Genomic DNA, 24,206 nt, shown 5'->3' with positions numbered 1-24,206 from the left:
TTATCTTCTGCTGGATTCCAATTTCAGTCCTGGATATTGTGGATAACTTTCTCGGGTCGGGATGGGAATTGACCCGCGAAACCTATTACATGTATACTATATTTGGTATTTCCAGTTCAGCGATAAACCCCATCATTTACGGCGTCATGAATCCTTCTTATCGGAGAGCCTACTTAAGGTTGCTCAGAATTCATCGTGGGGGACGAGTAGCTAGGGAATTGCCAAAGAACATACACGATCACCCAAGGACCAAAGCTGTAGAAACACATTTGCGGGAACTGAACAATTTGTCGATCAACTGAACCAGAAACCTTGGAACAACTCACTGTCAAGTTCACTTTTCTGCAGTAGTTTTCAATGGTACTTCAGTGAGAGGAACAGACCACTTTCGATGCATTAAAATTCCGATCCAAAACAAAAGGCATCATCTTGAGGCTCTGGGTAATAAACTCACACAAATCCTTATATTTATTCCCCAGAGCCTCGAGATGATGTCTTTTGTTTAGGACTGAATTTTAATATATCGAAATTGGTCTACTGCGTTTCCTTTTTTTCACGACTTTTTCTTATTTTAGGTCTTGTTACTGCTCATATATTTCAAGCTTCAGTTTTGTTTACATTTCCTGTCATTTTAGACAGATCCTTGACTTCCCGGCGTGACTGCATCGCTCTCGAAATCTACACCAAGAAAACCAACGAAAGGTCACCAGTTGCAAATACACGACTTTCAACCTCTGTTATGGGGTCATATACCGTTTGACCTTATATGTGGAGACTGACTTGGCTGGTCGCTTTGTGAAATGGAAACAGATAAAAGTTAAAGGAAACTTGATAAAGCTATTGTTTTAATCGCGCTTCTCAGGTCCTGGGAGGCGGGGTCGGTAGCAGAAAGCAGCGAAGGGCCAACTGCGTCCAAAAGCGATCACACGGGCCGAAATCCCGAGATGAGTCGTTTGGTACGACGCTCCAGCGCCATGTCTGGAGGTACTGCTCTCTTGTTGAAACATGCCATCAGCGCATGCGTAAATGTTCTGGCTCTCCGATACCTAGCCTACCAAAAGAATTAACATGCTGCATAGGTTTTTTACGTGGAATGCCAAAAAAGCAACCTCGTCTTAAAAACCGGGCTGGAATCTTTTTTTGTTGGTAGTCACTGATGTGCATACCCCACGGATATTGAATTATTCTCCGATCGGGTGGACTGAATTATATTCCCTACGGTATTTCCAAACTTCCCTGACCCGAGGAGAGCTCCTATACTATACGGTTTATCTCTGCTAGCGCGTTAGACCACTCGGCCACCGTGACACACTTCCGATAGATTGGTGAAAGCAAACATGTATAATAGAATCTTTCCGCCCGCCATGATTGTTTCAGTATTAAACTATTCGATAAAGTGGATAGATGCTTTTTCTTTGAGAAAGGCAAGCTTTAAAGGTAAGGAGAATTTTCTACGTTATTTCTAGATCTTGCTTCGTACTTGTGTGTTCCACTGTGAACATTATTATTTTGCATACAACGAATACTTCATTAGAAGCATTTTGCATAGAACGAATACGTACTCCAATATTTCTTGGGAACCAGTTTGTTCGCCGTTTTGACGTAGAAAGAAAATACGAAAATAGCTTTGAACGGCCAAACAAAATAAAAAATGAAATCAAAATTAGCTATCGCCGTCACGGGGACTTCGCAGCCGTCCCCCATCCAAGTACTAACCTCATTCGGAGGAGCTTAACTTCAGCTGACACTTGGACTAGCATCAACGATTGTGATCTTTATGTTAAATTCGCACATAGATCTTGTCGAACTTTATAACACTTGAAAGAAAAAAAAAACGCACTAACAAAAACCAGGTGTTATGCCGTCATTTTGTCACAGATGTATCCTTTGTTTCGTGAGTTGTCAGTAAACACGCAAGGTATAACTTGATCACAGGCGGCCGCTAAAATCGATGTCACTTCCGATTTTGCGATTTTACTTGTATGACCAAAAGTACGATAGAAAAATTGAACTCTGATGGAACGTAACAAAAATCTCCCGAAATGTTTTTCGCTGATGGCAAATTGTTTTATTCTCGATCGACACTTCCTAAAAGTTCCTTCTGCTCTCCTTAAAAACTACATATTAATATTTATTTACTTTTTCGTCAATATTTGTTTTGCATAAAGCAGGCTAGTAAAATCTGTACCTTGCTTTGTTCGCATTTTTGAGCGTTAAAATAGAATTTTTGGGCGTATGTTCCTGACAGCAAAAGTCGCATATTTTAACGTCCCCTATCCAGATACTAACCCCACTGGAAAGGAAAAAAACTTTAGTAACATTGGTCTTGGAAAGGTGTCAGAAGCTCAGAGTACACGCTTAAGCTTGTGGTGAAAAAGAAGTTGTAAATGATCAACATATCGGCTTTGAAGCCAAATGTTTCTCGATTTCCTGTTATTTTCTTCAATCGTTCTGGGCTTAGTATTTTACTGAACCACATGTCTTCTTAGAGGGTATATAGCAAAGATGTCTACCATGGCACCGTAATGATTTACGATACCAAACAATGTCGTGTACTATTAGAGCTACATATTGTGCAAGGACTTGAATCTCCTGGAAAAAACAAAACGCCGCTCAGTTGACAGTTATGGAAAAAAACACTGTCAAATTACTGCAATACCACACGCAATGCGTTCTTACTTTAAAAAATATCCCGTATCTCCTCAATTCTACCCCCCCCCCCCCCCACCTCCAGACTAAAAATCCCGTATCCCCAAAATTTTTATCCCGTATCCTGATCGCTTCTCGGGCTTTTGGCTAAGATTAGTTTCTTGGCCAAGGACTACGGTCAAGTACTATTGTACAACGTACGGTACTTTTTCAGTGCCGTAAGGGGCAGGCACAGAACAGTTTCAGCTGTTTGTCTGTTCTCTCGAAAACGATGACAAGGGTTTTTTGGGTTTTTTGTTCAGCTCGAGTGTAGAATCAGGACGAACTGTTGTAGTTTCTGATAACTATTTACTACTTGTAGCTTTTGTTGAATTTTGAATCGATGATAGAGAGAGTTTTGGCGATCTCAATCCGGACTGGACTACTGGATTTAAGGATTTTTCTTAACGAGATTTCAAGTTATTGTGGAACGTTTGGTACCAAGTTACTGAAATCAAGATTATGGAATTGTAAAATTAGAACTTTGGACTGGACTATACAACACGCAATTACGGAATTGTTTGAGCATTGAGAGAAATAGAGCACGGATGTTGTCTTCTTGTCTTCGCCACGGCAAATTTATACAGTTTGCAAGGAACTAAACCAGGATTACAGAACCAGACGTCGATTACAGGGCCCGGTTGTTCAAAAGCCAATTACCTTAATCCAGGATTAGCGTAAACTTTTGTTTCATGTTTTCAACTTTTTGGTCACAGTTTCCTTTGCTTATTTTTGTTTTTCAAGATTGACTTCTTCTAATGTAAAGTTTTTCTGAATGTAAGCCTTGAACAGCATTTGGGTGTAGAGGGTAATACTCGGTTGAAAACCCAGTTTCTGAACAACTAGCCCAGGATGATAAGTTGTTGAACTGTGATTTGTAATAAGTTTTTCGTTTACCTGTACTTGAAGTTCACTGTAACTGGACAATTTGTGTTAACTGTTTGCGCATTCCACGGATACGCCCTTGCAGGCGTCTTGTTTTTTTTTAAACCAGGAATTGACATTTCAGTTGATTAAACAGAAATAAACGTAATGTAAGAACCGTGCGTGTCTGGTCTTCTCGAGACAGAGGTGAGAGATGGTTTCATGCAGACTGGGACGCCTAAAATGCTCCGATTGTAAACATGGCGGTTCACGAGTGAAGTTGTCTCTCTGGCCTTTCTGTTGACGAATTCCAGGACCTACCGATACAATTTGGGCAAGTTTTGAAAGCCAAAATCTTCAATCGATGCGGTATTTTGCTGGTAGGACTGGGTGGCCCGACACTTATGAAAAAAACTATGGTATGAGAATCGGGAGTCTTCCCTTGTCACGGAATGGCAGAATTACCCAGAATTCTTTTTGGGCGTGAGCGAGGCAACTTGAGAAGCACGAGACTGGCCCTTATCGAATGGCTGAAGCGCGGCCAGAGGAAATGATTTCTAGCCAGACACTCAGGAGTAGGCCTGGTATGTGCTGTTAACGTAGATGTTGGATTTCTAAACAAGTTTTTATCGTAGAAAATTCGCGACAAAGTTGTGCTTTCATTTCGCTGTAATCTTCGTGTCAAAGAAACAGTATAATGTAAATAAGAGAAAAACGAGATCTATATTTGCAGATTACCTGTTCTCTTACTACTAAAGTCAAACTTTACATCCCTATGCAATAAGCACATTCAGAATTTCCTCATATTACTTTATAAAAGTATGTTTTTTTTTGTTTTTTTTTTTAAGGTATTCCTGCTTAGATGAAAAGTTCATTTTTCTCCCGTCCATTTCTTAGGCACGATCTTCGCGGAAATTACATTCTGTCCCTCAATAAACCTAGAACAACCACTCATGGTCTTCCTTCTTTTTTCTTACGTATCAGCTAATTTGCAAAATGCGCTACCTGATTTTATCCGTACTAATCTGCGACTTCAGTGCTTACCATATGACAGACAAAATGACTTTTCCCTTGAATATATAAGCCATCGAATTCTTACGGTAAATTGACAAGGGCGGTTTGGAGCTGTAAGTAGGCGTGGGATTTGTCTCGTGTGGTTTAGGGGCTGACATATCTCTCCCTCAATGCCGTAGCGGGAGGCGAAGTCGGTAGCAAAAAGCAGCGAAGGGCCAACTGCGTCCAAAAGCGATCGCACGGGCCGACTCGTTTGGTACGACGCTCCAGCGCCATGTCTAGAAGTACTGCGTTTTTCTCTCTTGTTCAAACATTCCGTCAGCGCATACGTAAATGTTCTACCTCTCTATCAAAAGAATTAACATACTGGTTTTTTTTTTTTTTTAAACTAGGAATTGACTTTTCAGTTGATTGTACAGAAATAAACGTAAGGTAAGAGCCGTGCGTGTCTGGTCTTCTCGAGACAGAGGTGGGAGATGGTTTCATGCAGACTGGGACGCCTAAAATGCTCTGTTGTAAACATGGTGGTTCACGAGTGAAGCTGTCTCTATGGCCTTTCTGTGGACGAATTCCAAGACCTACCGATTAGCCCTTTTTGCAGATACGGCGGCCATTTTGATTTCTATTGTTCCGAAACAAATTATGGGATACTCAGGGGGTACATTAATATGTATTTGCCCCCTGGGCATCCCATAATAGCTATTCGAAACAATAGAAATCAAAATGGCCGCCGTATCTGCAAAAAGGTCTATCTGGGCAAGTTTTGAAAACTAAAATCTTCAATCGATGTGGTATTTTGCTGGTAGGACTGGGTGGGCTGACACTTATGAAAAAAACTATGGAATGAGAATAGGGAGTCCCAGAATTCTTTTTGGGCGTGAGCGAGGCAACTTGAGAAGCACGAGACCAATCGTGAAGCGCGGCCAGAGGAAAGAAATTGGAGCCAGATACTCAGGAGTAGGCCTGGTGAACAAGTTTTTATCATAGAAAATTCGCGACAAAGTTGTGCTTTCATTTCGCTGTAATCTTTGTGTCAAAGAAACAGTATAATGTAAATAAGAGAATAACGAGATCTACATTTGCAGATCACCTGTTCTCTTTCTGCTAACGTCAAACTCTACATCGCTATGCAATAAACAAATTCAGAATTTCCTCACATTACTTTATAAAAGTGTGTTTTGTTTCTTTTTTTAAAAGAATTTTCCTGCTTATATGGAAAGTACTTTTTTTCTCCCGTCCTCTTCTTGGGCATAATCTTCTTCTCAAACGCGGTCCGTGTTGACAAAAACGTCTCGTGCTTAAGCTCCGTATTGTCTCTGTTCAAAGACGCCTTACGTAATCTTATCATAATTGCCTTCCTTATGCGGCGCTTGAATGTGTTATTCTCCGTGGCAAGAACTTTTGTTTTGCTGGAATCCACTGAATGACCCGTGACGTTCAAATGTTCATGAACAGCTGACGAATCCCTAGAAAGATGTTCCTTTACTCGAGTTTCTAATAACCGAGAAGTTTCGCCCACATAATCTTTGTCGCATTGTTCGCAATGGATGTGACAGACTGTTCCAAACTTTTTGAGGTTTTCTGTTTTATCCTTAACACGAACTCGTTGTGATCTAAGGAATTGAAAAGCTTGTGGACAAGTGTGACCTCGTGAGATTTAAATGCTCTTTGGAGGCGTTCCGAAGTGCCTGATGCATGGCACTGAAGCATATATTCTCTTCTCGTTAACGGATTCTTCAGGAACTCTCGAAACAGTGTTCGGTATTGTTAGCATCCAAGGGCCGGTTGCTCGAAGCCTGGTTAGCGCTAACCGTTGGTTAAGAGGTATCAAAACCTTTGGGTTTCCATGGCATTTAACGCTGGTTAGCGCTAACCATGCTTCCAGCAACCCGCGCTGGAGCACTAATTGGGGACACTGTAAATTGAAATTATCAAGTAACGCAAATCAAGTCAAATGTTGGTTTTTGAGGAGAGGGGACTGAACCGGAATACCGGAGAAAACCTCTCGGTGCAGAGTAGAGAACCAACAAACTCAACCCACATATGACGCCGAGTCTGGGAATTGAACCGGAGCCACATTGGTGAGAGGCGAGTGCTCTCACCACTGGGCCATCCCTGCACCCCAAGGCTTGCTCAACGAGTCGAATTTCCTTTACCTTGTCAACTTCTTCAGACACCAAGGTCTGAGCTCGAAGAAGCAGAGTGTTAACTACAGCTCTTTTATGTTGCATGCAGGTGGTGGTTAGAATGGAAATTCAGAGAGTGGGTTTCTGGTATACGGTGACCGTCGTTGAGCCATCCACGTTCACGTAATTTGGTTCCAGTCTTCTAATCAATTATGCAACATTTGTCAGAGGTTGCGTCTTGTCCTACGGAGACGCCATATGTTAACACCAAAAGCCGAAAGCGACCGTTTGGCCAAGCAGAAAGGAGGAATCTTCTGTGACGAATTTAAAGGTATGCAATAAGGGTAATTAAAACGTCTACCGTGGTGTTTTGTCCAACGGATAAGGAAAGCAAAGAGACATTACGCCCGATCATTGATTAAGAAGGTTCGCACGTGTTTTTCCTGGAATTCGGTCGTTGCGCCCACACGGTGATTCGTCTACACTTGAGTCGTTTTGCTCGCACTATTTCGGTGAAGATTTGCATCATTTTACATTAGAACAGGTGTTGGCGTCAATCCACTGAAGTGTGGGCAAAACGACTTAAGTGCAGGCGAAGCATTTTGTGGGCGTAACAACTTCAGTGAGTGAGCCTGAAGCGAACGAACGAGGCAGCTCTCTAATCGGGAGAATAACACGTTTTTCTTTGAAACGCAAGGGATTGTGGTCAAAGACAGAAGGAATTGTGGTTATGCGCGAATGCAGGAATTAAGATGCGTGATATGATGTTGTTACAGACTGTTTTTCACTTCTCTTTTCGTATCCGCAAGCCATGGATAGTTTACACTGTCACGCAACAGAAAAATTAATTCTAAATCGTTCAATGAAAAAGGCCAAGAACTTGGAATGTTGTGGGAAACACATTTTTTGACCACCTCTCCAATCCTCAGGTCTGCGTGGTACCATACCTTTCCGAGTTCTTTGTCGAACCATTTCTCGCAACTTGATAGAGTTTAAAAAATTCTATGTAGACACCTTGTGGTCCACCAATATGACGGCTGGTAATGGACGAAACATGTGGCGTTGACTTTGCAATGAAAGTGCTTACAGTACAGGCACAGGTTTGTCAGCATTACACGCATGTTTCCTGCGCGAATAGAAGCCATATTGCACACAATTTACACGCACTAAACATGCAAGTAAAAAAAAAAATACACGAAAGTGCTTGTAAAAAAATACATGCAACTCTTTCACAAGTGCCGTCAAAATTTACAAACAGAAGCTCATTAAGTGTGTGTATAAATATTAAAGTACATGTAGCGATGTTATAGAGAGTTGGTTTTATTCTACAGTTTTTTAGCTTAACTGTTTACGTTTTGAATACACTCTTCCTTTCTGAAGCTTCGCTTTTACACATAATTTTTATTTGTTTAGATTTGCAACAAATGTATTTTTGGGGTATTTAAAAAGGCTTTATTGTGTAACATCTCATCATCAAGCAACCAAAATTCATGTGAAAAAAAGTTGTGAGTGACAACAGGATGCGACATACTGATATAACTGCGGTGATAAAAAGAATTAAGCGTTTTCCGGACAGATTGGCCTGGTTGCGGAAATTTCTAATCAAACACAAATTAAATTCTGAAAACTGGTTTTGCCATGGAATTTATTAGAGTTTCTCACCATGGATTTTCGATTCAAGAAATCCATAGTGCTATCCGTTTCATTAAAGAAATCCATAGTGCAATCCGTTTCTGAATTTTGGCTTTGATTGGAAATCTAAAAGATCCAACTTTTAAGGTAAATCGGTATTTCTCAATCGAACGCACAATTAATTTGTGTATTCTTCTCTAGGAAAAATACACGCAGATTGCGTGTATGAATGCGCCGCTTATCAGAGTTACACTCAATTTGCGTGTAATTGAGGTGCGTGTAAAGCTTGTGTAAATATTTACACTCGTGTTTCGCGCATGTATTTCACATGTACATGTATTTTGCGTGTAAAGACGCCATATTGCATGCATTTTACAGGCGTGTTAGTTCTGCCATTCCTGCAGCCTGCTCTGTACTTCTCGCTCGAGATAAAAATTACCGGTAATACAAACTGCTGCTCAAGATTCACAGGGATAGGCTTTTTTTCAACCAAGTAGCTTTGCATCGTGGTGTTACTCAAGGTGACCATTTGGAAATTCAAAGTGATGTATTTTTGAAATGAAAGATGTCACAGAGCTGGAAACTTTAAAAAAATATATTCATTTCTAGGTCATTTTCAGAAGACCTTGAGATTTTGATTTAGAATGTGATGTTTTCTTTCCTCTCTGGAGTGGGTTCCAGAAGGAGGTCCAGTTGGCAATCCAGTTTGGGGGTCCATGTTTTGTACCATCCCTGCTCAAGACCTAATAAAATCTCCCTTCAATTCCATGCACAAACCATCGTTAAGTTACAGCAAGCATAAGTTTATTTGAACATCTCTCTCTTCCCCTCGGCAGCATTAATTACTACCATTTAGGTAAACTAGTTTAAAACTGAATTCCAAGATTCCAGATCTAAATTAAAACATCTAATGGCAGAAGTGCCATGTGTTTCCCTGATTGTGTAAGTTGGCTGGGAGAAAATTTTATGTTTATGTTTATTAGAAAGATTTAGCCTTAAGCTTATGGCAAACAGCCACCGTTAGACTGTTTTGCATTTTTCCAGAAATGGAAGAACCTTGTTTGATGTTCAGCTCCAGGGATCAAGCAACTTCTCGTAGGAGCAAGACAGCAGAATTTTCATGCATTTATGACAAGCAGCAGCCTTCCATTTCACATACATGCATTGCTAAATCCATCTGTGGTGTATTGTCAGGAAATGTCACAGGTAAACCAAAAAATAGTCTAGTCATTATCTTACTTAACCCATTGACTCCTGAACTGCCTCCATTGATGAGTAAAATCATTTGGCATTAGACAGAGTAATAGCTATTATGTCTCACTCCCGGGGGTCAATGGGTTTTAATTTTTAATGTCTCTGTTCCTTATGTTTGTGTGCTAACTACTAGTTATGAGCAAACATTGACTCCAGTTGGCGTTAATGGGGGAGCACTGCCTTGCGTTAGGTTAGCCTGTGCGACTTGCGGCGATTGTGTGACAAAGGAACCTCACTTATCTCCCCAGCACTACGAGCTGAATGCAAAACAGCACATGCTGGATCGGACAAGAGTATTGGTTAGCAGGCATGCATGCAAAAAATAGACTCCTCTAAGCGTTGCTTAAAGGAACATACTTGGTACAATTATTGATCCTCGCATGCAGGGGCATTGGTGCTGGCAAAGCCAGATGGGAGGGTGGTGGTGCCAGCAACGTGTCTAACAGATGCTTGATAGTGGCTGACTGTAGACACAAAGGTTGAGTCTGTAGGGCTTTTTGAGAACTCTCCTTGACATAATTTTTTGTAAGCTTGTACGCATGGCTTACTGTCAGTTACAATGCATGCCTAGTAGTGATGGTGATTGATAAGGCCTCATCCTCACAAGGCAACCATGTGGACTGTGTGCCATGTAGCTTTGCATCGTCGGGCCTGGGTAGAGTTATTATGCGACTCTCAGAAATTGCACTCTATGCTTCATGGAAGGAGGATTGAATTATGTCGGTCCAGCCAGTGATAGCATTGTTGAGTGGGGCTTAGAGTGCAGATCATTGTGGTACAACTCGGGGCAAAATCTTACAAACACGTGCTAAATGATCTCAACTGGTTGACTGTCTTGGGAGCTGGACAGGATGCTAACATGGCTATGCGATGAGGGCTTGCTTTAAGGATGCCTGCATTCCAGATGTATACCAATACTGTTGTAGATTGAGGGTTTAATGATATTTTCGAATAAAATAGATGTTAATGCTGATAAGCAAATACTGGGCAGCGCCTGGGAGGAGAGCGTGACTTCCCATCACGTGACTAACTTATTTGGCTATTTAATTCATACCGACATGCGAGCCTTCTCAGTTTGACTTTTTCATATCTCAACTTGTTCTGTTTTTTCCTTTGTGCATTTTAATCCCTCCCTCCCGCCCGTTTTGCTTTCTGGTTCTCTTGTATTTTATTTTATTTTTTCCTTATGAGCTTCTGTAACCTGTTCAATAGTTCTCCTTAATAAAATATGGTCGGGGAATTGCTGCCTGCTGCACCCCTTCAGCCCTGTGCTGAAGCCCCGTTAGAGAGGGGGCATATTGTTACTCTGCTAGACTGGGTTAACTTGGCCCCAGGACGTTATGCCAGCAACTATGCATGCCTTGCAATACAGGCATGAGGCACCACCTCGGCTAGTTGCAGAGACCCCTCGTTCGGTGGGCCATACTGGCGGTGGGGATTATCTGCGCCTTGACAGTGCATTCCCTGTCCCTCGTTTACACCCAAGTTGTGTGTATTGTCTTTTATTGCGCACCAAAGCATTAATTATGGTTTTGGATAGAGATAGCTGAAGGTTACATTGGTACAGGGCACATACATGTAGGACTCTTTCCCAGTTGTTGAGTAGGTTGGTTGAGGTAGCACCACCACAGTACAGGTCATCAGCTAACTTCATCACAGTGCCTTCTTCTAGTAGATCACCTAGCACACAGCACATAAGCTCTTTGAGGGCAGTCTCAGAGCTGGGCATGTATGTACACTTGGACTCCCTTGAAGGGAGTGGCAACACTGCAATACCTCATGGAGCTCTATGAAAGAGGTATCTGATAAAATGCGCTTGTTAAGGTCAGTGATGATTAGGTGCTTCCACTGAGTGATGTGGCGTAATACAGAATCTATGTTGGGCTCGGTGAGGGCTGAGGCTTGCTGTAACGTCCGACGTCAGCAAAGGCTTTGAAGAGTCTAAAGCCGCCATCATTGATCGCGCGAACACACAGATGATGGAAGTTCATTGGCGTCTGTTCCATTTCTGGTGACAGATACCTCAGAGTGAGCAAGAGAATTTAGTCCCTTGTGCAAGCTGCTTTGCAAGATTTATTTTGACAAGCAAGTAATTGGTGTTTATCTTTGTGCAATCTCCTTTTGTTTACAAGAGACGGTTGAGGTCATGATGTCAAAGTCACACTACTCGGTAAGAGAAGCCACAGTACTCAGTTGAAAATGGCTTGTCTACCTAAACTTATCTGATATATTGTCCAAGAAAGTACAAATGTAAGGTAAACGTAACTTTTATTTTTTTTTAATACCTTTACTTAAAAGTGGCAACTTCAAAGTGGTTTTTCAACAGTCGATTTGCTCTGCAAACCAAAGTTTCAAGTGCTGAAGCGCCAGACGTACATCTCTGAAATTTTTAAGACTTCGTAATTCCTACCCTATTACTACAGTTACAGTTTTCTTGTCTATATAGTGCTACTTTTAATTAGAAACATTTCCATTATTTATACACATTAAACAACTATGAAATGATGGAATCAGATATTTTGTTGTGAACTGTTAGTCAGAGAAATACAGTACAGTAACTTACAAAAAATATATCAAGAATATCAACCTAATAAAATAATTATTTTGTATGATACGCATTAAAATTGACATTAGACCACGCCCAGTGAGTGTTTTTAGTGATCCTGTATTAAGCGGCCAGTTTCTCAAGTCCCGAGGTTGGCCGTTATATACAGGTTCGACTGTACTAAACACAAGCAACTTTTTGATTTTTCTTCTGTTCTCTTACTTAAAAGATACCTCTGCCTGATCATCAAAGCCTGGTTTTGATATAATTGCAATTTTCGCAAGGGTTAACGCGATCGCAGCGCGCAGCGATCATTGAGATCAAATGGAAACCATACAATCTGCGATCGTTACGATCGTTGCGACTGCAATCATAAATATACAAAACTTTGTATCTCTGCGATCGCAGCCAGTTTTCAGACTACAAGACTGCATTGAGCGGTCGAGTTAAACAGCGTGACTACAAAGTGCCGGGTAGTGCGAAGCAGAAATGAGGTTAAATTTTACATTTTCCAATGCTCGGGGTGTGAAAATGTCTCCGAAAGTGAAGTGAAGAACAAACCAGTGTAATCAACTGGTACGATTGGTTTGCCAACTAACTTCCTGTTGCTTGAGCTTGCTCAATGGTATCTGACGTTAATGCACATGTAGGGTTTGGGAAGTCGCTACCATCACGCCAGTCAGTAGGGCCAGCAAACTCAACACCTAAATTGGTTGCAAGGGGTTGATTGAACAGGAATGTGATCAAACATAGCAATATAAGATAGCGTATCTAAAACCAGGACTTGAGCACGATGGGCGTGCGCATAACATAATAATTTCAGCTCTGCTCACTGGCAATGAATGAGCTGCTGGACTACAGGGGGTGGGTCCATTTTTTGGGATGGGGAGGGGAAGCTGGCGGGTTGATCGTGGAAGGAGGGGTGGGGGTCCGGATGAAAAAAATTTTCAAGATTTTAAATCTCTGAAGTATAGGAGGCACTCAGATGGCACTCACTCACTCCTTTCCAATTAATCTATTTGTTAAACTTTGATTAAGCATTTTTCCTGTGCGTCCCATGCTTGGCTTCACTTTTGTCCCAGAGTCATTATGAGCCTATCTATCTCTGGAAGGTTATGTTTTGGCTTGGTACATGTATAGGTCTTGAAGCAAATTTTTAAGTAATGATCCTGAAAGAAATTAAAACTGTAGTCTTAAGGCTTGATTCCTTTTCTTTATTCCTTTTATCGTTAACCTTGTTTCTACAATTCGTGATTGCTTCCTTATCTCTGTCCTCTACTGTATATCTGATTACACATAATTCGTCACAAACGATTTAGTTCTTATACAGAATAATGTTAATCATTGGAATCACTACAATGATATCAATTTTTAGTGAATGAAGGGTTAACATGGATACCTTTTTCATTCGATCCTCCAACAAAATATGCCTTTTTGGATTTGGAAAATATTACATGTATTACAATCATATAAAGGAGATAATGTCCGAAAAAATGAACACAGGTTTCTTAAAAAGTGACAGAAATTATGCAGTGATGATGCAATAATTGCCAAGAAATTAATATCAACAATCACCTTGCTTCATTTCAGCAGATTGAGGATTATTTTTTCTTGCCACTGGAAGGAAGAACGTGACAGGGAATGGATATTGTTTCATTGGCATAGTACATGTAAGGTAAGCTCCTCATTGTGTTGCTTGCCATTAAAGATTCCAATTACAGATCAGGAACTGTTTGATTCTGCAAATAGTGACTACTGTAGTCACTTGACAAGGCACATTGTTTGGCCCAAGCCACATGCTACATGCTAAGTGCGAGTGAGTGTTGAGGATAAGACTCGTTTCTATTTAGCGCTTGGCTTGGGCCAAGCCCATTGATGTCCTCAAACTCCCACAGCCTGCTCCAGTCTGGCTTTGTAGCTCAGTCGGTTGAGCAACAATGATCTAATGTGGAGGTTGTGAGTTCAATTCCCACAAAGACGTTTTTGATGCTGTTGATCAGCGAAGGTTCTTCATCCAGCACATTCACAGTAGAGACGTAATGCCTCGCTTGATTTTTGTCATTTACAATAATATTGTCAAGGTCTTGAGACATACAACAGTCTACAGAAATTATTAGTAAAAGAAATTTGTGACATTGCACTTTGAAAACAAAATTTCACTCCTTACACCTCAATTCATTCATATCCACATGCAAATTCTCCTGACTGATCTACACTCATGATGTTGCTGCCAAAGCACTCAAATAATCACCGTAGCCTTCCAACACCAGGCCGACTGAATGTGCATAAGTATTTATTTGCGAGGTGTAGGATAAAGTAGAAACAATGCATGTTGAAACTGCATCAAAATAAAAAGTTACAATGAATAATTTAGTTATGTGATGCAAGGAGAAACTGTATAAAAGAAAAATAGAATTAAGTAACTACAACAGGAAATGATGATACTTACATTGTTACGACTATTTCAAAACTTGACAAAGGACAACTGCTTGAAGAAAAAAGACTTAAACTGAACTTCAAGTCTGCTTTTACAACTAACTTTGCATAGCGCGGTTTTGAGAGGTGTGCATTTTGTAAAGCACTGTGACAGCGGCTACATCCCTTCTGTGTTGGAGGCTAGGGATGGCCAGTTCTGTACAGGCAGTTGCTTGGTTTACTCCAATGATTCGAAGAGCTTTCTGCTGAAATGGAATCAAGTTGGTTTAAGACCGTTGGTGAGGCACTCATCCATGACAGACAGGCATGTTCCATAATGCTATGGATTTGAGCTTTGTAGACAGTTGCTCTTCCTGCAGTATCAAGTTTGTTAGCAATCTTCCTCAGTGCTCCAAGTCTCTGCCCAGCATTTTTTGAGATGTTGGAGATGTGCCTGGACCAAAGAAGCTTGCTGTCAACTGCAACGCCAAGAATACTGATTTCTGTCTCCACTGCAAGTTTTGTGTTTCCAAAGTCAAAAACCATGCAGGCAACTAAGAAATTTCTCACGGGAGTTCAGGATCAAACCCAGTTTTCGGAAGAACCTTTTCCTTGAATAGTGAAGCAAAAGATGGACGACAAGCTTTCTTTCAAATAATTCTTGACTAACAAGAATTGGTCAAATTTGCAATTGTGACCCTCCACAGGAAAACAGTGAATAAGGTGAATGCATTGAAGAACTCCAAAAAAGCACTCTTGTAAAAAAGTTGGACGTTTGTTCGCAGATGTTAACAATAAACTTGACGAAATCTAATGTGTATTTGCAGCAACATTAATAAGTTAATCATCATCATCATCATCATCATCAGTCAGTTGCTGCGCAGGCGACTGTAACCTTCCTCCAGCTCTTCCTTTCATTGGTGACATCGGCTATTTGCCTGGATGTCAACTGCCCATCATCTCCAAGGAGGCGTTGGATGTACTGAAGATAGGATGTACTTTGTTGTCTCAGCCTATGTCTGCCATGTGTTGGGAAGTATAGAGTATATAGATTGGCTGGCTCATCCTCAGACTTGCGCAGTATATGACCTAGGAACTTGAGCTGCCTTGTTCGCACTTGCTCGATCCGAGGCCTTGTCATTTCATAGACACGGTCATTAGAAACCTGATCAAGCCTTTTAATTCCAAGCAAGATACAGTAGCATGACATGGCAAATGAATTGATCTTGCTTTCCATATCCTTGGAAATTACCCAGTACTCTCAACCATAGAGAAGGATGGTCACACAGGGAGCCTTGAAGAGTTTGAGCTTGATTGAAATGGGTGTTCCCGAACTATGCCAGAGATGCTCTAGTTTCCAGGAGGCGGCCCGTACGAAACGAGCAGATCTGCAGCAGATCTGCAACAGATCTGTTTTGACAAAAACAGATCATCTGCACACTAATTAATCGTCTGCAGAGTCTGTTTTCAGTCTACTGCAGACGCTGAGCTTGAATACACTTCGCGATGTTAAGACTGCAGACGAAAAACAGACTAACAACAGATCTGCAGATTATCTGCAGCGTCTGCAGATGATCTGCAACACGTTGAAGCCCAAAAACCGGATCGATAGATCATCATTGTATCGTGACTTCGGTATAAACCTTAGTTGGATCAGTCATTACTGGTGTGTTTTGAGATAAATAAAATAGTTCGATTGTACAGATAAAACGATAGTCGAAAATTTAAAATGCGTTAATATAAAGAGGCTTAATTTTAAATGGTCAGCCACTTACATACAACGTGTTAGTAAATCAAATGTTACGTCGATTGAACACTTAAATGAAAGGATAAATACTCTTTCGACCTTAATTTATCCTTATTATATAGCAATTAGGCACCCATACCTGACACATTCTTTCAATAGAATTTAAGAGCAGTACTGCAGGGTGCATTGGTGTTAAATTCTCAATTCCGAATGCTCAGGGAAAAACATTTCATCGATCAAAATATCAGTGTTGATAGAACAACGATACGAAATTAAAAGTCAACACGTGAATAAATCATAAAAAGTGCAATAAGATGGTTAAATTACTGTACTGCGATTATTTTTCTTACCTACATCATGAGATGTTTTTCTTATCAGTTGTCGTGATTGACGTGAAGGTCATGCCGCCGCTGAAATCCCGAAATCGGTACTTTTACAAAAAATGAAATTTTTGCAATTATTCTACTCTATAGATAACAATAAAATTTCGCAACAAAGGCACTCAATGTATAATACAGAATTAATAATTCGCTGTTATTCATATGTCATTAACGGCGAAGTAGTCAATCACAATAGTCTAGCGTAGATGTTTCGCAGTTAATCAAATTTCCTTAACGGCGAAGTAGGCACTCAATGCATAATACAGAATGAATAATTCGCTGTTATTCAAATGTCAGTTTTTGTGGCTTTGAAAGTTTGAGTCGTTACTTTCTTATCCCTTTGGAAACATAGACATAGTCAACTTGTCAGTAAAAACGTTGCGTGATAGCGGTAAAAACGCTTGTGGTATAAACACGATAATCAAGGAGTGACTGAGTTCCGAGGGTCAACGTCACATTTTCTGCCTATATAAGGAACCTTGGACTGGGGGAGCTGTCACTCGTACTCGGTTTATTCGAGACCTCGACCCGTTAACATCGTAGGCCAAGGATCACGGCTAGCGACTTGCAGATGATTTTAGACGAAGACAAGGGTAAAAAAAATGCTTGGATCTACTGCAGCAAAACGAGTGAGGGTGAGTACAACGGTCATTTACTTAGCCTGCGTAGCATGGCGGTTTTGTCGAGCCGGGCGGTTTTTCTGCCCTCGTCCGCCTTTATGACTTAGCAACCAAAACCGCACATGCTACGCAGGCTATCATTTACTAAGAATACTTGAGCCAAATTATATTTTTGTCAAGTTATTCATTTTACCTCACCGTTTTGTGCCTTGTCTGAAAACCTTTTTGCTTTTTCTTTTTTATTGTAGTTAACTGTTGAGATACCGGAGCATCAAGAGGATGATATTCTCTGTCTTCTTAGGCAGCAAGAAAACTGTGAAGTGGTTTCCATAAGACCAGTACAATCTGGAGAAGGTAAATGCTATTTATCACGATTTTCCTTCCTGTTTTGTTAGATTTTATTTCGTCTTTTAATTTACCTACCCGTATCCTCTTCGCACTGTGTGCGCGAGGGAGTTTTCTTTAATTCTTTGGTGAAGGATTCCAGTTACCTTCCGTTCTTCTCCTTAGCTACATTATTTATTTCACTATTATTTCTGAAAAGCGCGCCACCTGTGCAACGAACATCACTTTGAAACTTGATGCCCTTTAGTCTGAGGTTATGTCATCCTTGATCCTGTTTCCGGCAAAATCTAATTACTCATTCATTTTATCGCATGTATGGAGGTTTTCCCATCGGAATATATATAAATTGACTACTATAGCAATACCGTAAATGTACACTGAGTCTGATGCTCAGAGACTGGACAAAATGCCTATACAGAACATTGCACTTCTAGCAGCAAGAATTAAAAAAAAACACAGCAGTATTTCCACTGTGGTTGCACAATTTTGCCAGTTTCTTGCTGTTCGTCCATAAGAAAAAAATGTTTCCATCATTTATTTCCAGGCCGCAAACGTTTTGCCGTGCCGCAAGAAGAAATAAGACGTCGGGCGAACTCGCGCCTCCAGCAGAACAGCCACCTACAGCTGAATCTGGAAGAATCGAAAAACATGAAATCGCTGTTCGGACTTGTAATTTCTGCCTGCAGACGCCGTGTATCAGTGTTGCGGTGCGGCGAGGATAACGAATCACACCAAACACCGCAAAAATTACAAGTGGTTCTGGAGAACTCTGAAAGACTGTGGGCAGTATCTAGTTTACTCGATCTCGTTTCTGTAAATAACCTGCCAAGCAAACCAAAAAAAAAAAAAGCATGCAAAGCCTAGCCTGCGAGCAAGTTCCCTCGTTGCTCGCAGTCTATGCGAGGCTTCGATTCTTGAAAGCAGTGGTTGCTACTCCAGGGTTTTTTTAAATTCATTTGGAATGCGTTGAAAATGTCACGCTAAGAAAATACTTTAAATTCCTGCTGGTGATATTATTTTGCGTATCTATCAGCATTAATCGTTTACTTTTGATGAATAACAGACCGACTTCCTCTCTCTGTCTTTTAAATAAACGTTGTTTGATTGGTGCATTTTGTGGGCTTTTTTTAAACCGGATAGGCTGATTTCGTCTGCAGAGCGTCTGCAAATTTGCAGACTTGTTGCAGATCATCGCTGCAGACGCTCTGCAGACATTCTGCAGATATTCTGCAGACATTCTGCAGACATTCTGCAGACATTCTGCAGATGATCTGCAGATAATCTGCAGATCATCTGTAGATTGTCTGCAGATCTGCTACAGATGTGCCAGCAGATCTGTAGCAGACTATAAACAGATCTGCTCGTTCCGTACGGGGGTCCATGCCAAAGCTTTTTGACATTTGAGGTCATTGCTACTTGACGCCATCATGGAACCCAGGTATTTGAAGTCCTGAACCTGTTTGATGTTTTCCCCATATACCTTCAGAAAAATACCTTTTAAAAGGTTCTTTTTAATCAATTTTCCTATGACTGAAAACAGTTGTCTTCATTGCTAAAACCCACAGTTGAAATGAAAACGATAGAATTTGCACCAAAAAAGCGCAGGAGAATGATGCAAAACGTTTGCTTGGTAACCACGCAATGAGGGAAATCTGGACATGGACATGTTCGCTTTTGCATCAGCCTTGAGTGGATATCATGTTTATCAAGACGTATGGAAGCCATCGATCAGACAAAAACAGCAAGTCTAAAACAGGCAACATTATGATGAGAGTTTAACAACCCCATGGACAAACGCCATGAAAGTAGTGAAGGGCAATGAAACAGTCGGCCATTTGCCTCGCGAGTTCTCCAGAATAGCGTGGTATTTTCTTGCGATTTCCCTATTCCCTGTGACTGACAACAGTTGCTAAAGCCCACAGTTGAAATGAAAACGATACTCGCGTGGTAACCACGCAGTAATTTAACGAGGGAAGTCTGGACATGGAAATGTTTGCTTTGTGGATATCATGTTTATGAAGATGTATGGAAGCCATCGCTCAAAGAAAAACTTGTTGCTAAACGAGAGTTTAACAACCCCATGGACAAACACGGTGTGAATGAAGTGAAGGGCTATGAAACGGTTGGCCATTTGCCTTGCGAGAGATTCCATGCCAATTAGAGTTTAACTGCTAAACAAAGTGCAAATAAAACGCTTGGCGAGCAAGATTCGGGTTTAGAACCTGAAGATGCAAAGAAACGGCTTCTTTCGGAGCCGCCAGTTTACTCCTTCTGAAAGCAAAAGTCTCATGTATAAGGCACACCCGTGATTTTTGGCCCAAAACTAAACCAAATAGGTGCGGCTTATACACGAGTCTTTACCGTAATCGAGAAGGGACACAGACAAAAAAGAAGACAATAAAAGTTTGATTACGAGAGGTTGTTGAGGTTCCCAAGACATTTGAAGTGACAGCATTCGGGAACCAGCTTATGCAAACTGCTGGGAACACAGAAGGAACAAGTGAATTTTACAAGCAAACCAGTGGAATCATTCGTCACAGTGCTTCTGGTGTGGTGGCAAACTTCAACAGCCCTGACAATATTACTGCCTGGTGTTTGGAAAAAGATGTGGAAATATATCGCAGCCCATCGGCACTATTATGTTAGATGAAGAGTCTTCTTTGAATATGGTTTTACCATATGCAAATGATCATCATACTACAGCTGTGGAAATGGAAAGGCAGAGTCTGCAGTTAAAATTGCGAGGAACATTCTGACAAGGCAGCCATGGGGGCAGCATTCTAATTCTAAGGGCTGGATAGCTAGAGTGGAATCCCCTGGATACTCCAGATACCCACCTTCCTGGGTTTTTAATATTTATTTTATTTTATTTTGGTGTCAACTGAAAATGCCATCATAGTGACTCTAGGTCATTTTTGGCCTCTGATGACCATTTTTAGTATATTAGATTACACAAGCTCACAGACAAGTACAATTTGGAAGTACATGTACAGCACGTAATAGGAACAAGTGATGTTTTGCAAGGGCTCAAGCAGTCATTGTGTTTTACTAATCCTCAAAGCAGAAACGTGTTCCACCTTTTTGTCTTTTTTTTTTCATTCAGATATATTATTATAATGCTTGTTTAAGGTACAGTAATATAGTTGCTCTCTAAGATGATCATTATTAATTTTGGTATTGAACCAGCTTCTATTCTCATTTCATTTCATGCCAAAGTTTATAATAATTATTGTCTAGTCTTGAGTTTTCATTTTGGGTAGCAAAATAAAAATCATGTTGTGCCTTCCAAGAGCTACTTGAAGACCTGTAATTTCCTTTTTTTTCTCCATCACAATTCTCAGGTTAGCCATTAGATCGAAGTGAAAGAGGTCAAGAATGGACTTAAAGCTATCAAGCTCACAGACCAGAACTTTCTGCATACACTTGAGGATTGCATTTGTATTGGTATGCCTGTGCTTCTGGAAGAGGTCGAGAGACCCTGGACCTCGGAACCAATCTTGTTCAAGCAGACTTTTGTTCGGGTAAGATGGAGATTACATGTACACTTTTCATGACACACTTAGTTTTTAAGGTATCTAACAGTACATGTAGGTTGACAATTAAAGAATTGCAGACGTTTTTAACCCAAGCCCACCAGAATTGCTTGCTTATCTACATCTACATTTATTAGAGTCGGTAAAACCTTAAAAGGTATCACACCAACTGTCAATAACATGTACAATATGAAGGTCTAGTAAAGTCCAAAGTATCACTCTGTGAGCTCTATAGTTAACTGTAAGGAGTACCTTTAATGTTTACGAATTTTATGGCTCATCCGCGTGGCAGTTCGAAAGCTCCTTGACCTCCCCATCGTCGTAGGGAAAATCTCACTTCCCTATCGCCCGAAGTTCTTCGCCTTCGTCTTCAGGCCCTCAATCTGCCGATAACTGGTAGCAAGCCGAACTGATTTCCCACTTGAAAGCAGCCGTCAAACAACCTCGCCCAACCAAGCAGCCATTGCCCAGTCAGGTGAGGAAATCCACGTCGAAAAAATCTTCCCGTTCTGATCGCGACCCTGTTACTGCGCGGGCTGACGGAGTCAATGAAGTGAGCGACAATTCCTCGTCCACTGCTTCTGTGGATGACCTGGCTTAGGACGATGTAGTTCTCTCTCAGTTTGGGTTGTCAGCCCCACAAAGCCTGACGCCCGTCCAGAAACCGGTTGTATTTTCCGAAGCCCAAATGGCCGCCATACAGGACACCGTCCGTTTGTCCGTGGAGAAAGTGCTCAACAGCCGCTCGTACCTGCCTGTCAAGCCCTTTCTGGGCCCTTCTACGCCCAACACAGAAACTCCAACACCTCACAGACAAGGAGCAAGTTCTCCTCTGGGCCTCCATCGCCCTCTGGACAGAAATTTGGAGGACAAAATTCTGCGTGGTGAGTACATAGACTTTACTGTTGCTCCCCGATTCCTTGAGTCGGCCCCAGGTTCCCAAAATCCAGCTCCGCCTAGACGACTCGACCCCAGGCTCTGCCTCACCACTGTCAATGGTTGACAAACGCAAGCCTATTATTGACAATTTTCATAAGTGGTTGGATGCTTATACTGCCTACGTGCTGGTTATCGTTTCATCATATCTTCAAAGAATTCAAGGAATTGCTTAAGTACCAGCAGATCATAAGCAGGGTGGGTACCGAATTCAAGGGGTTGGCCTTCCTTTCATACGATGAACAGTTCCGCCGTAGAGCCGCTTACGACTTAACTATATGCTGGGATCAAGTTGACCTTGAACTGTGGACCGTTATCTTCTCTGGCCTTGCTAAGCTGCACTGTCTTGTTTGCTCCAGCCCCTACCACAGCCAGATCGACTGTCCTAGCGCAGACCCGCCAAGACAGCAGCCCCGAAATGGACCCGTCTGCTTCCGATTTAACCGGACCTCTGGGTGCACTTCAAGTACTTGCCCGTTCCCACACGTCTGCTGCCGCCGCTGCCGGTCCGCTGCCCACCCCATCGTCAACTGCCCTAACAGCATCTTAAGGACCACTCAACGCCACCATACCTCTACCTGTTCTGGCAAACGCAGCAAGAGATAAAGTTCAGCTCCTTGCCAAGGACGGTTCACCTGACGTAACTACGCCCATTAACGTAGATGTTTTAGAGAGGGAACTTTCGGGGCACCCCAATCGCAATTTTCTTGATACTTTAATTAATTGTCTTCGATATGGTACACATGTCGGCTACACTGGTCCTAACAAACCCAGGGTATCCCGCAATCTGATTTTTGCTAATCAGCACCCCGACATTGTGACATCAAATCTTTACAAGGAAATTAGTCTGGGGCGCGTGGCAGGACTCGTTATCTCCTCTCCCCCCCCCCCCCCCTCCAATTTACAGTGTCATCCTTTAGGCGTGGTCCCCAAGAAACACTGCTCCGAATGGCGTACAATTTATCATTTATCATACCCTGACGGGGATAGTCTTAACGACCACATTCCCAAGGACCCCTACACCCTCCAATATGTCCGGGTAGACGATGCAATGTGTATCCTCAAGTCCCTGGGCCCGGGTTAATTTATGGCAAAGACTGATCTCAAATCGGCCTTTCGTCTTATCCCCATTCACCCGGACGATTGGCACCTGCTAGGTATCTACTGGCAAAAACAGTATTATGTAGACCTCTACCTCCCTTTTGGGCTTCGTTCCGCACCTTTCCTCTTTAAGCAACTTTCCGATGCCTTGGATTGGGTTTTAAAACACAATTACGGGTTACAGCGTGTCCTTCATATCCTCGACGATTTTTTCATAGCTGAGCCCTCTCGCCTCCAATGCCTGGCTAGCTTCAGTACATTACTCCGTTTTTTCATGTCTATCCATGCCCCTGTTGTCGCATCCAAAACTCTGGGTCCATCTCAAGTTCTTGAGTTTATGGGTATTGAACTAGACTCCACTCGCATGCAGGTCAGGCTTCCCGCGGACAAACTCCAATGCACCCGGGAACTACTCCATTCCTTTACCACTTGCCGCTCTGTGCGGCTGGTGGAGCTTCAATCCCTTATTGGTACCTTACAGTTCGCTTGTAAGGCGGTAGTACCCTGGAGAACGTTTTTACACCGCATGATTAATTTAACTCGGGGAGTACCCAGCTATTTTCACCACATCCAGTTGAACAAAGAATTTTTCAAAGATCTCTTAATGTGGAAAGCATTCCTCGCAGGGTGGAATGGGCGCTCTTTCTTCTTAGACACCACCGTTACCCCTTCTCCTGATCTCTTCACTATGATATGGGCTGCCTTTTTTGCCTTCCTCCGTTGTAGTGAATTTACCTATAACGGGATCTCCCAGTTTCTTTGAATTTCGGCCAAAAAATCACACTTCTTTCAACGAAATTTCGAGAGAACAATAACCGAATTTTTGCATTCTGTTTGCACAGTACTGTACATTAAAGCGAATAAAGTGTAGCACTACGAATAATATTGGCCGGGAATCATAGCAACAGTTGTCAAACCAACGCTTCGTGCAGTCACCCGAATACTTGTGTAAACATGTCTGTTCGCTCACCTCCATCTGTTCTGAATGGAGCTCGAACAAGAGGAA

At 41.7% G+C, this 24,206-nt stretch overlaps 2 protein-coding genes and 1 long non-coding RNA gene across 3 annotated transcripts in view; all 3 read left to right on the top strand.

Moving 5' to 3' along the window:
- Positions 1-373, top strand: part of LOC138057906 (melatonin receptor type 1A-like) — a 2,165-nt gene extending 1,792 nt beyond the window's left edge. Inside the window, exon 2 of the mRNA XM_068903810.1 lies at positions 1-373. This exon is cut by the window's left edge and continues 380 nt beyond it. Within this exon, the coding sequence (XP_068759911.1) occupies positions 1-302 (302 nt within the window). The 3' untranslated portion in view covers positions 303-373.
- Positions 1-24,206, top strand: part of LOC138056793 (dynein axonemal heavy chain 6-like) — a 158,195-nt gene that overhangs the window by 107,066 nt on the left and 26,923 nt on the right. The window contains exon 7 of the mRNA XM_068902686.1: positions 20,972-21,151. The gene's annotated coding sequence lies outside the window, so the exon portion shown is untranslated. The remainder of the gene's footprint in view (positions 1-20,971; positions 21,152-24,206) is intronic.
- Positions 17,031-18,742, top strand: LOC138057799 (uncharacterized). Its single transcript, XR_011133719.1, has 3 exons — positions 17,031-17,300; positions 17,534-17,639; positions 18,175-18,742. It is a non-coding gene; the product is annotated as an uncharacterized lncRNA (long non-coding RNA).

The sequence above is a fragment of the Montipora capricornis genome, chromosome 7 (genome assembly GCF_036669925.1).
Source record: "Montipora capricornis isolate CH-2021 chromosome 7, ASM3666992v2, whole genome shotgun sequence".
In the NCBI taxonomy this organism is placed as follows: Eukaryota; Metazoa; Cnidaria; class Anthozoa; order Scleractinia; family Acroporidae; genus Montipora; species Montipora capricornis.
Note: the sequence above shows the minus strand (reverse complement) of the source record. Positions and strands in the feature narration are given on the sequence as shown.